The 13087-nt window shown below is 43.3% G+C and overlaps 1 protein-coding gene across 3 annotated transcripts in view; it reads right to left on the bottom strand.

Annotated features, from left to right (window-relative positions):
• LOC111868782 (sodium/potassium/calcium exchanger 3) overlaps nt 1–13087 on the bottom strand; it is a 76255-nt gene that overhangs the window by 17730 nt on the left and 45438 nt on the right. For all 3 annotated transcript variants that reach the window (XM_023859746.2, XM_023859747.2, XM_023859748.2), the window contains 3 exons: nt 12489–12676; nt 7958–8105; nt 3301–3393 (listed from right to left, as the gene is read on the bottom strand). In XM_023859746.2, the coding sequence (XP_023715514.1) occupies nt 3301–3393; nt 7958–8105; nt 12489–12676 (429 nt within the window). The remainder of the gene's footprint in view (nt 1–3300; nt 3394–7957; nt 8106–12488; nt 12677–13087) is intronic.

Here is a 13087-nt window from a genome sequence, read left to right as displayed (position 1 = left end):
GGGTCCACTCAGACCCGTGAGGATAATTGAGGAGCTATTTCAAGGAAATAGCGGCTCCTGTCTAGAAAACCGAGATGAATGGCCGTGGGAATCCGTCGANTTTATTACAAACAGAATTTTAATTAAAAGTTTGACAGACTGAAAATATGGCGAATGCATATGGTGTAAAGAATTAGACTGGTTATAGTGTAGATGCAAATTCAAAGCAAGGNCGAGCTGACCACGCGACACCCTCTATCCGCAGGAGTTGGCACTAACTTCGCCGACAAGCGACGGTCGTTCGGTCGCTATAGTTCGCTTGCGGACTAAAAGCTATGAAGTTTGTTGTATAATATTGTCGCGTGACCCGAGCTTGGGAAGTGAGCGTATGCTCGCTTCTCTGTTCCTCGAAGCCTCTTGACGCTTCTTGACGCTTGACTTTTTGCCCTCCCTTCGGCTTCTAGTCTCTACGCTAGCCGCCCAACTCGCATTGGCGGCCGAAGATGTCCGGGACACCTCGAAAATTTTCCAGAATATCTTCGCCTTTATAAAACTGTCCCTTTTCTCTCTCCTTCCTTTCTATATATACGTATTACACATACATACAGACCTAGAAATATACGGCGCGCACCAAACACTATGATAGAGGAAACAACAATTACGCTATTTTGAAGGACTTACACATTTTTCAAAAACACTGGATGCAAAAAAAAAAACTGTTTTTCTTCTGTGTGCCGTCTCTCTGACTCTGCATATGTCCGTATGCATATATCGATGGATGGATGGATAGATGTGTTCCTCACAAGCGCCTGAACGGTTTGACTGATTTTTTTGTTTTCCGATATTCAAGAGTGTGCCCATCACAAATCGACGATCTATGAATATCGAAGCTCCAGCTCAAAAAAATATGACCCTTTAAATGGGCCTCAAAATAAAATTCCGATTTCTTTAAACGGCTCGTACGAGTTTGATTACCTTTCCTTTTTTACGGACACCATATCCATAAATATAACTGCATAGGTGGCAGCACACTAGGGACGCAATTGCAAAATTTTGTCGAAACCATCTTTACCGGTCAGACGTATTTCATTTTTGTTCGAAATTCAGTAATTATTCTTGGAATTGATTCGTACAAGTTTTGAACAGTCTCTAGTGGAATTTTATACCGTTCCTCTTAAAGAACATCTTCTAGTTGCTTTACAGGCGTTCGAGGTGGGAATCTGTTCCTCGCTGTAGTCTCCAAAACTGACCACAGTGGTTCAATGACATTCAAACCTGGTGACTGTACTGGCCATGAAGCTCACTTTTATTGCTTTCAAACCATGACTGAACAGTTCCAGCTGTGTGACTGGAGTCATTGTCTTGAAAAAGTGCATCGTCTGGATCATGTATTCATCTGATTACACAACCTGTCAACGTACTCCCTCGCAGTAATTCGGACATGAAGGACAATAATGGAACCAACAGATTACCACAATATTCCTGCCCAAACAATTACAGACCCCCCCCCCTCCAAACGTAAGCTCTTCCTGATGTAGAAACAGTGTGAAGGATAACTCATCTGATCATGTTAGGGGCACGTTTCCAGTTGTCTGATGTCCAGGTTTTATGGTCGTGATACCTTGGTTTATGCATCTGACCATTACTTGCAGTAATCAGAGATTTAGCAGTTGCAGCTAACGAGGGTCTGTTATAGTCGTCTTGGATCAGAGAATTTGGTTAGAGAATTGGGTCGAGTTCTGAAGGGTCGTTAGTTCAAGGTGATTGAGCAAGAAATGGCAAGAAGACGTCATAGTGATATCTGGAGTGTGACTGATATAGTTCCTGTGTTAAAATCTGTTGCCAGGAAACGGATAGCGAAAACATTGTAAAGTCATAACCATTGTTGAGATCTGTTACCTAGCAATGACTAATGAAAGCAGCCGCAGAAGACTTCATTTTATGTGTCTTAGTAAAATTAGTCTTTAAAGTGTTATAATTATTTGTAGTTATGACTTGTGAGAATTCAGTAAATCCAGTCGTCAAATCCAAAACCCATTATTATTAGTCACGCAACCCCATATACGTGACAATATTCTTACTCTCTAATTATCGAAAGCATGCCTTACGTGTCAAGTTGAAGGTGTCGTAAGTTAACACTCGGGACAACGTCCTTGTATCCTTGAAAGTCCTGTACACAATCTGGTCATAGATTATCCCAGACTCCGTTAATTACACGTTCGGTAACTTATTCCCTTGCCTTAACCGTGTTATCAGTTACAGATGAAGTTGTCTGCAGTTACGGTTTGAGCACTGGCTGCCTTGCCAGTCACTTCAATAACATGAGAAATATAATTTCGTTTAAAATGCTGAAACTAACTTTGANGTAACTTATTCCCTTGCCTTAACCGTGTTATCAGTTACAGATGAAGATGTTTGCAGTTACGGTTTGAGCACTGGCTGCCAGTCACTTCAATAATCTGAGAAATATGATTTCGTTTAAAATGCTGAAACTAACTTTGCCTGGCGTTAAACTCTTCGTTCACAGAGGCTTCGCCTTCCATGGCCGTTAAGTAGTCAAGAGAAAATTTCGCCTGACGATGTATAACCATCAGAATCACATGGAAATTGCGGTGATTCAGATCTTCGATCCACTTTTCCAAACACTTTCCCCTTCTCAATTGCTCCGCTACGAATGTGACTTGTCAAAGCAGCACTAGCAAGATTAGTACACACAGTGAAAGCGGGTAAATTCGGCGCTTTCCCTATATTCACTGAACTTTTCGCCCGCTTCAAGGCGAAGCGAAACATCCATCTTCACTGCAAGACAGATGCTTCTCCAATGCTTCTTGCTACCAACAATTTTATCTGAATCACTTGCTGGTCACTTTGAAGCCGTTTCAATGGGGTAATTAAACAAAGTAATATAAGGAAGGTTAACACGTGGTACAGAAAATAAGCTACGGCTTCCTCACTCAACAGAAACGTAAGCGAGACTCATGCTACGCGCTGAGTCCGCTGTGACGCTGTATCAGTAGCAACGTCTAAATGATGACGTAATAACGGGTTAACATGACGTTGTGTTGAGCCTTGGTGTAAAAATTGTATCAACATAATAATAAAACAACGTTAAGCAAGGAATTACTGTACAGAATATCTACCAAGTTTATCAAAGCCGGTAAAAATTCATATAGCACAATTGAAGTGGACCTTAAAATAAGCTAAAATAACCTCAGATCAAAATGACTTTAGTGTAGGTCTATATGCCGATCCTCACTGAACTTGGTTCCGTGCTTTAGGAGCTGTTAGTTTGAATGGACATTGCGAGGTAGATTAACTTACCAACAGAACAAGGATCTGCCGATGGTTTTCTGTTGGCTCCATCTCTCAGCTGACGCCTGGCACACCGCTGGATGGACTTGTCCCAATACATTACTGCAATTAAATTACCGTTAATGAAATTTATGTGCCTCAATGATGTGTTTAAGTACCTGTTCGTTTGTTGAAAGGCCAATTTTTCCCCCCCTTGGCACTACAGCCCCAGTGGGCCTAGGCCTACCTCCATGAAACTCTCCGTTTCACTTCGGTCTTTCTAGATCTTACACATACGGTAGGAATCCTTGGGCGAGTGATCAGCTCGTCGCAAGGCCTCTACCTGTAGACAAACACAGAAAAACGCACACAAACATCCATGCCCTGAGTGGGATTCGAACCCACGATCTCGGCTTCCGAGCGAGCGAAGACAGTGCATGCCTTAGACCGCTCGGCTACCGTGACCGGCTGAAAGGACCATTAATAAATTATTTTCGCTTTCTTCCCTCATTGCAAATATTAGACCTGTCTACTTCTGAGTTTGCCTGACACTATTGTTTGTGTGATTTCATCCATAACTTTCGCTTTCCTCGTTCTTGTATTTATAGTGAAGTTGTAACGTTTATTTTGATTCGCAAGAGCTTCAAACTTCATATGTTACATTGTTAGTATCACTTTAACCAGTGAGGTTTCTGTTATTTATTTTGTTCCTTCGTTGGCCTTATATGGTCCGGAAATTCATCAGCCTAAGGGGAGAATATTGTGACGTGCTGCCTGAAAATCGGACTATAAGACGTCCATCATTAGTCAACGGCTAGCAATTCCTAGGCAGCAATACCTACGAAATCGTTGCCCCGGAAATGAAAGTCTAACAGCGGGGTTTCCACGGTTACAAAGGAATTGAGGCAGACGCGTATTCCCGCGGCAACAAGAGGCAGTTGCATAGCAGCGGGCGAAATTAACCCTTCGATAAGTTATTCCCTATTCAGTCCGAGTGCAGGATATAATAGTTCTTATCCTGCTAGAGTAGAAGTTAGTTCGTACCCGACGAGAGCTAAGGACAGTTGAGCGCCGAGCAGAGCAGAAGACACTTCACCGAGATTAGCGGTGAAAGAGTGTTGTAACACTGAAGAGGAAACGTCTTAAGACCTTATAAGTGTGAATAATTGTACGTATGAGTGTAAAAAGTGACTGTCCAATAAACATACTCGCCAAATCCGAGAACCCGCACAAATTTCTTGTCGCGTTACCTAGCAAACACGCGACAATATAAATTGATTGTGCTTGGGAACGAAGAGTTGAAGAATATTTGGAACTAAGAGGTAAGAAGTAACAGTATAACGGAGATAACTCGGATTAAAGAGCGTGAAATACGCTGAATATGACGCGAACGCAGAAGAGGTGAGAATGCAACAAATGTTAGGAAACCTCAAGAGATAAGGCATAGTTTACTGCATAAACCCGCATTGACAGATGTCTTGTGTATATCTTCCATAAATGTTATTAATTACAGTAAATTAACAAAGAGTGTTAAGTGGTGAATAAACAATTGTTGCATTATCGACGAACTGTGAATACACAGACGTTTGGTTAAAGATTTGCAACAGGATGCTGAAATACTGAATTAACAAAGAGTGTATGGTGTCCATGAAGTACAGTCGCCCTTACTTGGACGCTGGGCGGGCAGAATCTTCCTCTCGTAGAAGAAGAAGCCCCATTTCAAAAGTCATAAAGTCTTAAACAAAAGTGTGGCCATGGTGCTTGACGGGACACGAAACCAAGATCGACTCTGCCGACGAGCACCAGCAGCAGTTTACCCGACAGACCAAATTTGTCTTTAAATTGAGTTCCGAAACTTTTCATCGGCTTCTTTTTATGTACGGTAACTATTTACTAAAGCCGCGCCATAGCTTAAGTGGTTAGTCGCTGGCTTCCCACCACGGCGGCCCGGGTTCGATCCCGGGTCTGATCAAGTGGGATTTGTGATGGACGAAGTGGCGCTGGGGCGGGTTTTCTCCGAGTACTTCGGTTTCCCCTGCCAATCTTCATTCCACCAAATTCTCCATCATCATAATCACCCGGGCAGGCTACAATAGGCCAATCAGTGGCCGCCGTGCCGAGTGGATCCAGTTGGACTTCGCCCCCCACCAAGCGAATTAAAAAAAAATATGTATTAGCATTGAAAGCTTACTCCCCTCTGCTGCTAACATCACCCTTGGAATTATTGCTAACTACATCCTAGACGAGAATTTACACGGAGTTTATAATAAACTTTTATCCATATTCATACTGCAGACTTGTCACTCTAAATGAACACGCACGCACTTCTCACTTCGTATTTAACCTCGCATAAATTAGCACAAGAGACCTAAAATATTAACATATGCTTTTCACGCAGTGTATTCCAACCGTTCATTGCCAGCTGTAGGACAGAGAATTTCAATGTTCAGACAAGTAATGGACACACGAATACACAACGAAAGTGCATTAGGACCCGGATGCACTGGCTCCGTATCTACGAAACAGACTTGTGAGCAGAAGGCATGACATCTATCGAGCTTCATAAGCAAATGAAAGGGACTTCCATGGAAAAATAGGCTAAGGCCCATGAGGCACATCCCTCCATGATATTTTTTGCAACCTAAGCAGCTTCCCTGAAGTTTTTTAAAAATCTTTTTATGCCATACTAAACGTAAACCAATTAAAAAATATTAAACTGGCTTTATGCCATACTTAATGGAAACAAATTATAAATTCATCAAAATATTCTTTTTATGCATCAGGAAAAAACAAAGTTGGTGGGAGCCTGCCCTTCCAGCCCTTCGCGACAAGTCGCCTCTGCCTGCTTTAGTGTTGAATATCCGAGTTAGCAAACGTACGCATAGCACTGTGGGAACTGCCCACATTCAAGCAATGAAGCTCGCGTTGCCACACTTGCTTGAATGTGGCCAGTTCCCACATCACCCATTTTGTTTCATTGCCTATACTTATAATCACGAAATTGAGGAAATATCTTATTGGACACAAATTGTATATTTCAATTTTTCTACAGCTTCTGTTCGAAATATTTTCGCTCTGATGAATAACTTATTTAGCTACTTGACATAACTAAAGGAGGGGGAAGGGGTAAGATTGGGCATTTCACAGTTTTTCGACTAGGCCCAACGTATGTTAGGTAATAAATAATTTAAAGTGCATACCAAGTTTTATCCATTTACTGGCTACAAATGTCAGGCATAAAAATTGAGAGGAAACGTTCGTACTATTTGCTGTGGTGCTTTAAAAGTTTGTAAAATGCTCACACTTGGGCACCTGGAGGGACACGAATGGGCAGAGCGGAGTGCAAGAGTACACACGCGTCAAATTTAGCAGCGGTCACACAGGTGGCTGCCGCCTCCTTCCCAACTGTAACAATCCCTACCCAGTCATCCTCGAATATCTCTCCACTTCCAGCACAGGCGGCTGATGAAGTTGTTGAAGCAGATGACATGGGAAGTCTCAGTTTTCGCTTTGCCCTATTTTTGACTTCCCGGTTTATTTTTGTGCTGCTTCTAACCGCTTCAATTGTCCCTCTGCCCTTCCTTTAATTTAATTGATTTCTCATTTTCTTTACTTAAAAAAAAAGTTTTGTTTGATGGTCCAGGCAAAATATCTGACCCCTGAAATTTCGTCTTACGTTGTTTGCTTTCTACAGAAACTTATAGCAACGGTTTATAGGTCCCGGTTTCAGTTCCCTTCTTCGGTTTCTTTCAGTTTCGAATCAGGCATCTTATCTTTTGCGAATGATCTCAGTTCGAAACTTCATCGGATATGATATTTGGCCTGTAAGTATAAATTCCAGCATCTGCGATGGCGTATTCATCTTTGTCAATTGCTGCTGCATGCCCGCTCTTGGCCACTTCTGACATACGTCATGAAATCGTTCCGAAGTCGCGTCACAAGTCAAATCCACAGCTCCTCACTTTGAGGTTACAGAATATATAAATCACATTCTACGTTCTCTGATAATATGTCTTTTTGTAATGTTGCACGTGTCAGCGTTAAAGATAATCTAACAATCTGAGAATATAATGAAAGAAATAGAAGAAAACTTAAATTTACCTTACACACACATACGAATACTTTACTTTGATGATGGTACAGTTAATCGTTACATAAAATCAGCTCTGAATAGCTACGCAATGACACTCTCCGAGTCAATCTGCCAGCAGCTGCAAACACTTCTGCATGCCGCGCACTCTCACCCACCCTTACCTTACGCGCAAATAATGATCTATGTCTTGATATAAAACGATCACTATTTTCGTCAGATCTCAACCTGAATGGAACTAGTTGATAAACTGTAGTAAATGTCTCAACTACCAAATTTCATGAAAATCCGTTTAGCGGTTCTATAGTTTTATGCATAGACGTAGATGTGGACGGTTTCAGCTGATTTTTTATCCACACTGCAGTGTTGTGAACGCTCCTAAACACGATATATGTTCTCTGAAGTGTACGGTATTCTGGGTTGTAGCGCCATGAAGTACATGGCATTGCAACCCAGAAGACTGTACTGTTCATAGACTCCGCTGAGAGAACCTCATGTGAGGGATGATGTAAACTGACTCACAGGAAGACCTGTTCAGCATCGTCTTGCCTCGGTGAGACTACTTTGTATTGCTACTTGGTTCACGACAAAGGTTACCTGCGGTGTACACGATGTAGAGCAGCACTAGGGTCAGGGCTTCGTACCACTCGACCCTTTCGTCGTGAATGATGCAAATCATGAGCGAGACCGTGACTCCATAGGCCAGACAGTCCCTCGTGAGGGGCCACCAGTCCAGCGGCACCACCTGTGGGCAACATCCATTGCAATTACATTAAGGCAGTCCTAATGAATGTGATTGCATTTTAACCACGTGACACTTGTCTCAACTCAGCAAAAAATAGAGGTTGGGGATGTTAGAACGAAGTGTATGAACCTACGACAGAGGACATGATGAGAGGATGGAGAATGGTGCATGACTAGTAGCACCGTTCAGGATTACTGACGTCTGGATTTTGTCCATTTCGGAAACTGTATCTGTCCTCATGCGAGGGGATGGAACGTGTCTACTGTATTGGGCCCGTTCGAAAGAGATGACCTTCAAAATTTCTAATTTTTTCCCATTATTCTTAGAGCGATGAAGAGAAGGAGGTTGAAATGGGCGGGACATGTAGTAGGCATGGAAGATGTCAAATACATTTCACCCATAGCCCGAAAATTCGAAAGGAAGAGGCTGTTTGGGAGAGTTAAGCGTAAACATGATATTAGTTTACTGAAGGAGATCTAGGGCGTTGGCTGAGTTCAACTGGCTCAATGCAGGGCCCTTGTGAGTTTCTTGTGATGGCGGTAAAGGACTTCCAGAATTTTCGAAAGGTAGATAATTTCTTTAGCCGGTCACGGTAGCCGAGCGGTCTAAGGCATGCACTGTCTTCGCTCGCTCGGAAGCTGGGATCGTGGGTTCGAATCCCACTCAGGGCATGGATGTTTGTGTGCGTTTTTCTGTGTTTGTCTACAGGTAGAGGCCTTGCGACGAGCTGATCACTCGCCCAAGGAGTCCTACCGAATGTGTAAGATCTAGTAAACCGAAGTGAAACGGAGAGTTTCATGGAGGTAGGCCTAGGCCCAAATTGGGGCTGTAGCGCCACAGTATGAGTATATAAGTATAAGATAATTTCTTTACCACGTTTACCGACTATTAATTTTTCAAAAAGAGCTGTTCCACCAGATCAGTTAAATTATCGAGCAGACTGACGTAGCGGTAATTCTATAGACTCGCATCCGGGAGATACTGAGTTCGAATCTCGGCTTGAACACCATTTATCCTAAGTTCTGCTGCTTTTTAATTGCTAGTGGGTGGGACTATGTCCCTTGTACTGCGGCCACTTCTGGCCTATTGTACCGGCCCCAGATGATAGGTGAGGGTGATTGTGGAGCAATTGGTGAAATGAAAATTGGCAAGGTAAACCGAAGTACTCGGAGAAAACCTGCCCCAGCGCCACTTTGTCCACCACAAATCCCGCTTGACCAGAACCGGGATCGAACCCGGGCCGCCGCGGTGGGAAGCCAGCGACTAACCGCTTGAGCTGTGGCGCGGCCTAAGTTCTGCATAGGAAACTGCCGAAATAATACTTCAGTTAGGTCACTGCCCCTTCCTTATAAATCATTCTTAATTCATAAGTCATCATACCACACGGGAGACCGTAGTCTGCATAGCTGACTGGCTACTGGCTGGATGACCGAGGAATTGCGGTTCGAGTCCCGGTAGGGTCATAAATTTTCTCTCTTCTCTCTTCCAGACTGGCTCTGAGGCCCACCCAGGCTCCTATCAAATGGGTACCGGGGGCTATTTTCCCTGGGGTAAAGCTGCAGGAGCGTAAAGCTGACCACTCACCTTCAACTAGTGCCGAGATCAAGAAAATGTGTACTTATAAATCCACTCCCCCATACGCCTTCATGGTTTAGTACTTAATTAGTTAAGCACAGGGGACATATTTACCTTACCATATAATTCGACGCTATATAGACTAGATACTGAAAGAGTCGTAAGGTAACCCACACAAAATTTAATTGAATGTGAAGAATCACATTTTTTTTCTTGGCACTACAGCCCCAGTGGGCCTAGGCCTACCTCCATGAACTTCTTCGTTCACTTCGGCTTTTCTAGATCTTACATGACCGGTAGGACTCCTTGGGCAGGTGATCAGCTCGTCGCAAGGCCTCTACCTGTATACAAACACAGAAAAACGCACATACACAAACTACACATCCATGCCCTGAGTGGGATTCGAACCCACGATCCCGGTTTCCAAGCGAGCGGAGACGCTACATGCCTTAGAGCGCTCGGCTACCGTGACCGGCGAAGAACCACATAAGGAATTAAGAATATGTTTAAGCTTAAATATATTTATTTATTAAGAAAATTTCTTTCCTCCCAAAAGAGAGATGGCACGTAGACTGTTAAATCAAGGTGCAAAGTGAGAAAGTAATGCAGTCTTACCAACTACAGCACGTCTAATGAATGAAACATAAAAATTATTACATTTAATTTAGAAAACTAATACATGACCTGTTTACTGTATGAAATATTTGCCAATATCCACAGTACAAGTGAGAGATAATTCCGAATTCGACATATAATGACATGGTCCAAATATCAGGAATTAACTGAATGGTCATAAGTTTCATTCCATACATATTTGTGCCTCAATTTTGAGACTGGTAACGGTAGTGCGAACATCATAGGAAACCCGCTGAATGTTGAATTACAGTAGAACTTGGTTACAACGTCATCAAAGGGACCTAAAGATAGTGTCGTTATAAACGAATGTCGTTGTAACCGAAATGGGCACTTCCACAGTAGCCTTATGTTAGTCACGTAAAAATCTACCAAAAACCGAGTTGAAATGTTGCATTTTTTAGTGAAATACGTAGTTAAGTACAGACTAACGTAACATGAACGTGGAATTGCCCAAATGTGTAATATCAAAGACATATTACAGCGCTTTTCACTGACAATACACACCGCACTAATACTGTATTGTATATTAAAGGTAGGCCTACTCACCAAATTACAGTAGATTACATCAATTGTTGTGCCTTACTCTACCTAGATACGAGTACAGTAATCAGTTATCTTCATCTGTTTCCTGTTACTTGCTCAATACACACTTTCTAAATTACGTTAACAACCTGCCGCGTCCTCTTGCACTATTCACGCAGTCCCACCCCACACCCTTGTTTTCGCATAAAACCCACGCTCCTCTTGCAGCCCGCGGTCGTATTCTTCCAGGACAGTCACATCAGCAAGTAGAGAAAGTGAGGGTGGGCAGACACATCGAACTTTCCCACGATATCAGAGAAATTCAGGAATGAAAATGACGTTACATACGAGGTTGATGCATTTGTGCATGTCGTACTAAGCAAGGTATAAAAACAGTTGCTTTATGAGGAATTAGTTCGTACCATTAAATATTTGACGCAATAGACAAGGTGTCGCAGAAACCGATGTTGCTATAACCAAGTTTTACTGTATCTGTAAGGTAAAGTACAGGACTGTACTTAATTAAGCATGACCTCGTGAAGCCATAGAGCATGAAGGTACAGATAACACATCCTAACCTCGGCACTAGATGGAGGTTGTCTTGTCAGCTTCATCTGTACCTTCCAAAAACTCCCTGTTGGATATGAGGCTTGACGTCAGGGTCGAGAAAAGAAAAATCTGTAGCACCTCCCAAGAATCGAACCTTGGTTTCTCTGTTGTCCGACCCGAAGCATAGTCACTCTATTGAGTGACTGAGCAGATTTTCCTACAGTTGAAGCTCCGAGCTTGCATTCGAATTTCAGTACAGACGTACGCTTTATAGAGTGAGTTTCTCAGACCCGCCAGGAAAATGTTGAAATAGTTCTTTTTATAGGCCATGGTCACCTTTCCAATTCATCACTCATGATGCGTCATAATCTCGATACTGAAAATACCCGCTGATCTAACCTGCTCCTAGGTTGCATGTAAACATTTTCCTTATCGTAAGTTGTTGCTTTGTAATTTCGCAATTTTGCTCATAAAAGAGCGTTCGTATTTCGCTGTCACGTGTCCTCACATGACTGCCACTCATTTTATTACCATAAGTTCTTTTGGTGTTTTCGTCGCATGCATTGTGGAACTCGGCTTCATGTTCGTCATACATGATACATCACAGCCCATGCAGAATCGCCCATGGTTAATGAGAAGGGACTGCAAATGTTACGCCAGGTTAAAATCCGTGGCATATAGTCCGCAAGAGAACTATACCGACCTAGCGACCGCCGCTTGTCGCCGAAGTTAGTGCCAACTTTTGCAGATAGAGGGTGTCGTGTGGTCAGCGCAACGGATTACCACAGCCGTTAATCTCTGTTTTCTAGACCGGAGCTGCTATTTCCTTGAAATAGCTCCTCAATTATCGTCACGAGACTGAGTAGACCCTGTTCCAGACCCACTACTTCTCAGAAAAACTTACAGCGCCGGGAATCGAACCCGGGACCTCTGGATCTGTAGCCACTAGACCACAGAGGCGGTCGTTATGCCAGGTAATGTGGCTACAATTCTGAAAATACTTTCAGCAGGCGATTTCCACCGATGTTTGCAGGCTGGTATACGTAACGTGAGAACTGACTGAACCCGTACACTTCCCTTCACAGAGCGGATGATACTCACAATACCGGCGCCAATGCCACAGCACGCTGCGACGGCCAGGATGTTGAAGACGGCGCTGCCGACGATAGTGCCGACCCCAATATCTCCTTCTGTGATGAACGTACCAATCACGTTCACGAACAGTTCGGGCGCCGACGTCGCGGCCGCCATAAATGTTGCTCCCGCCACGTCATTAGACATGTTCAGAGCTGTACAAACACCAAATCTTTTGTTAACACTGAATGTTCAGATAAACGTCAAATGTAATACCACAATACAGGACTGTGAAGAATGCCGCTTTCTGGGATGTGGCTCCGTGTACATATTGTGTTAGCCGATGTTTCGGAGGAACGTATCGCCTCCATCTTCAGGGTATAAGAAATCCGCGAGCGATGAGACTGAAGTCTGCAGCCACCTGCTCACGCTAGTTCAGCGCCTGCAGATTTCTTATACTCTGAAGATGGAGGCGATACGTTCCTCCGCCGAAACGTCGGTTAACACAGTGTCTACACGGCTCCACATCCCAGAAGACGACATTCTTCATAGTCATCGCCGTGAAAACCTCAAACCACCGAAGTCCTCATAATATCTTGGGTACCTACCCGCTAAAATGGTACAGC

The sequence above is a fragment of the Cryptotermes secundus genome, unplaced genomic scaffold (genome assembly GCF_002891405.2).
Source record: "Cryptotermes secundus unplaced genomic scaffold, Csec_1.0 scaffold174, whole genome shotgun sequence".
Lineage (NCBI taxonomy): Eukaryota > Metazoa > Arthropoda > Insecta > Blattodea > Kalotermitidae > Cryptotermes > Cryptotermes secundus.
This window is presented reverse-complemented; position numbering and strand designations above follow the sequence as displayed.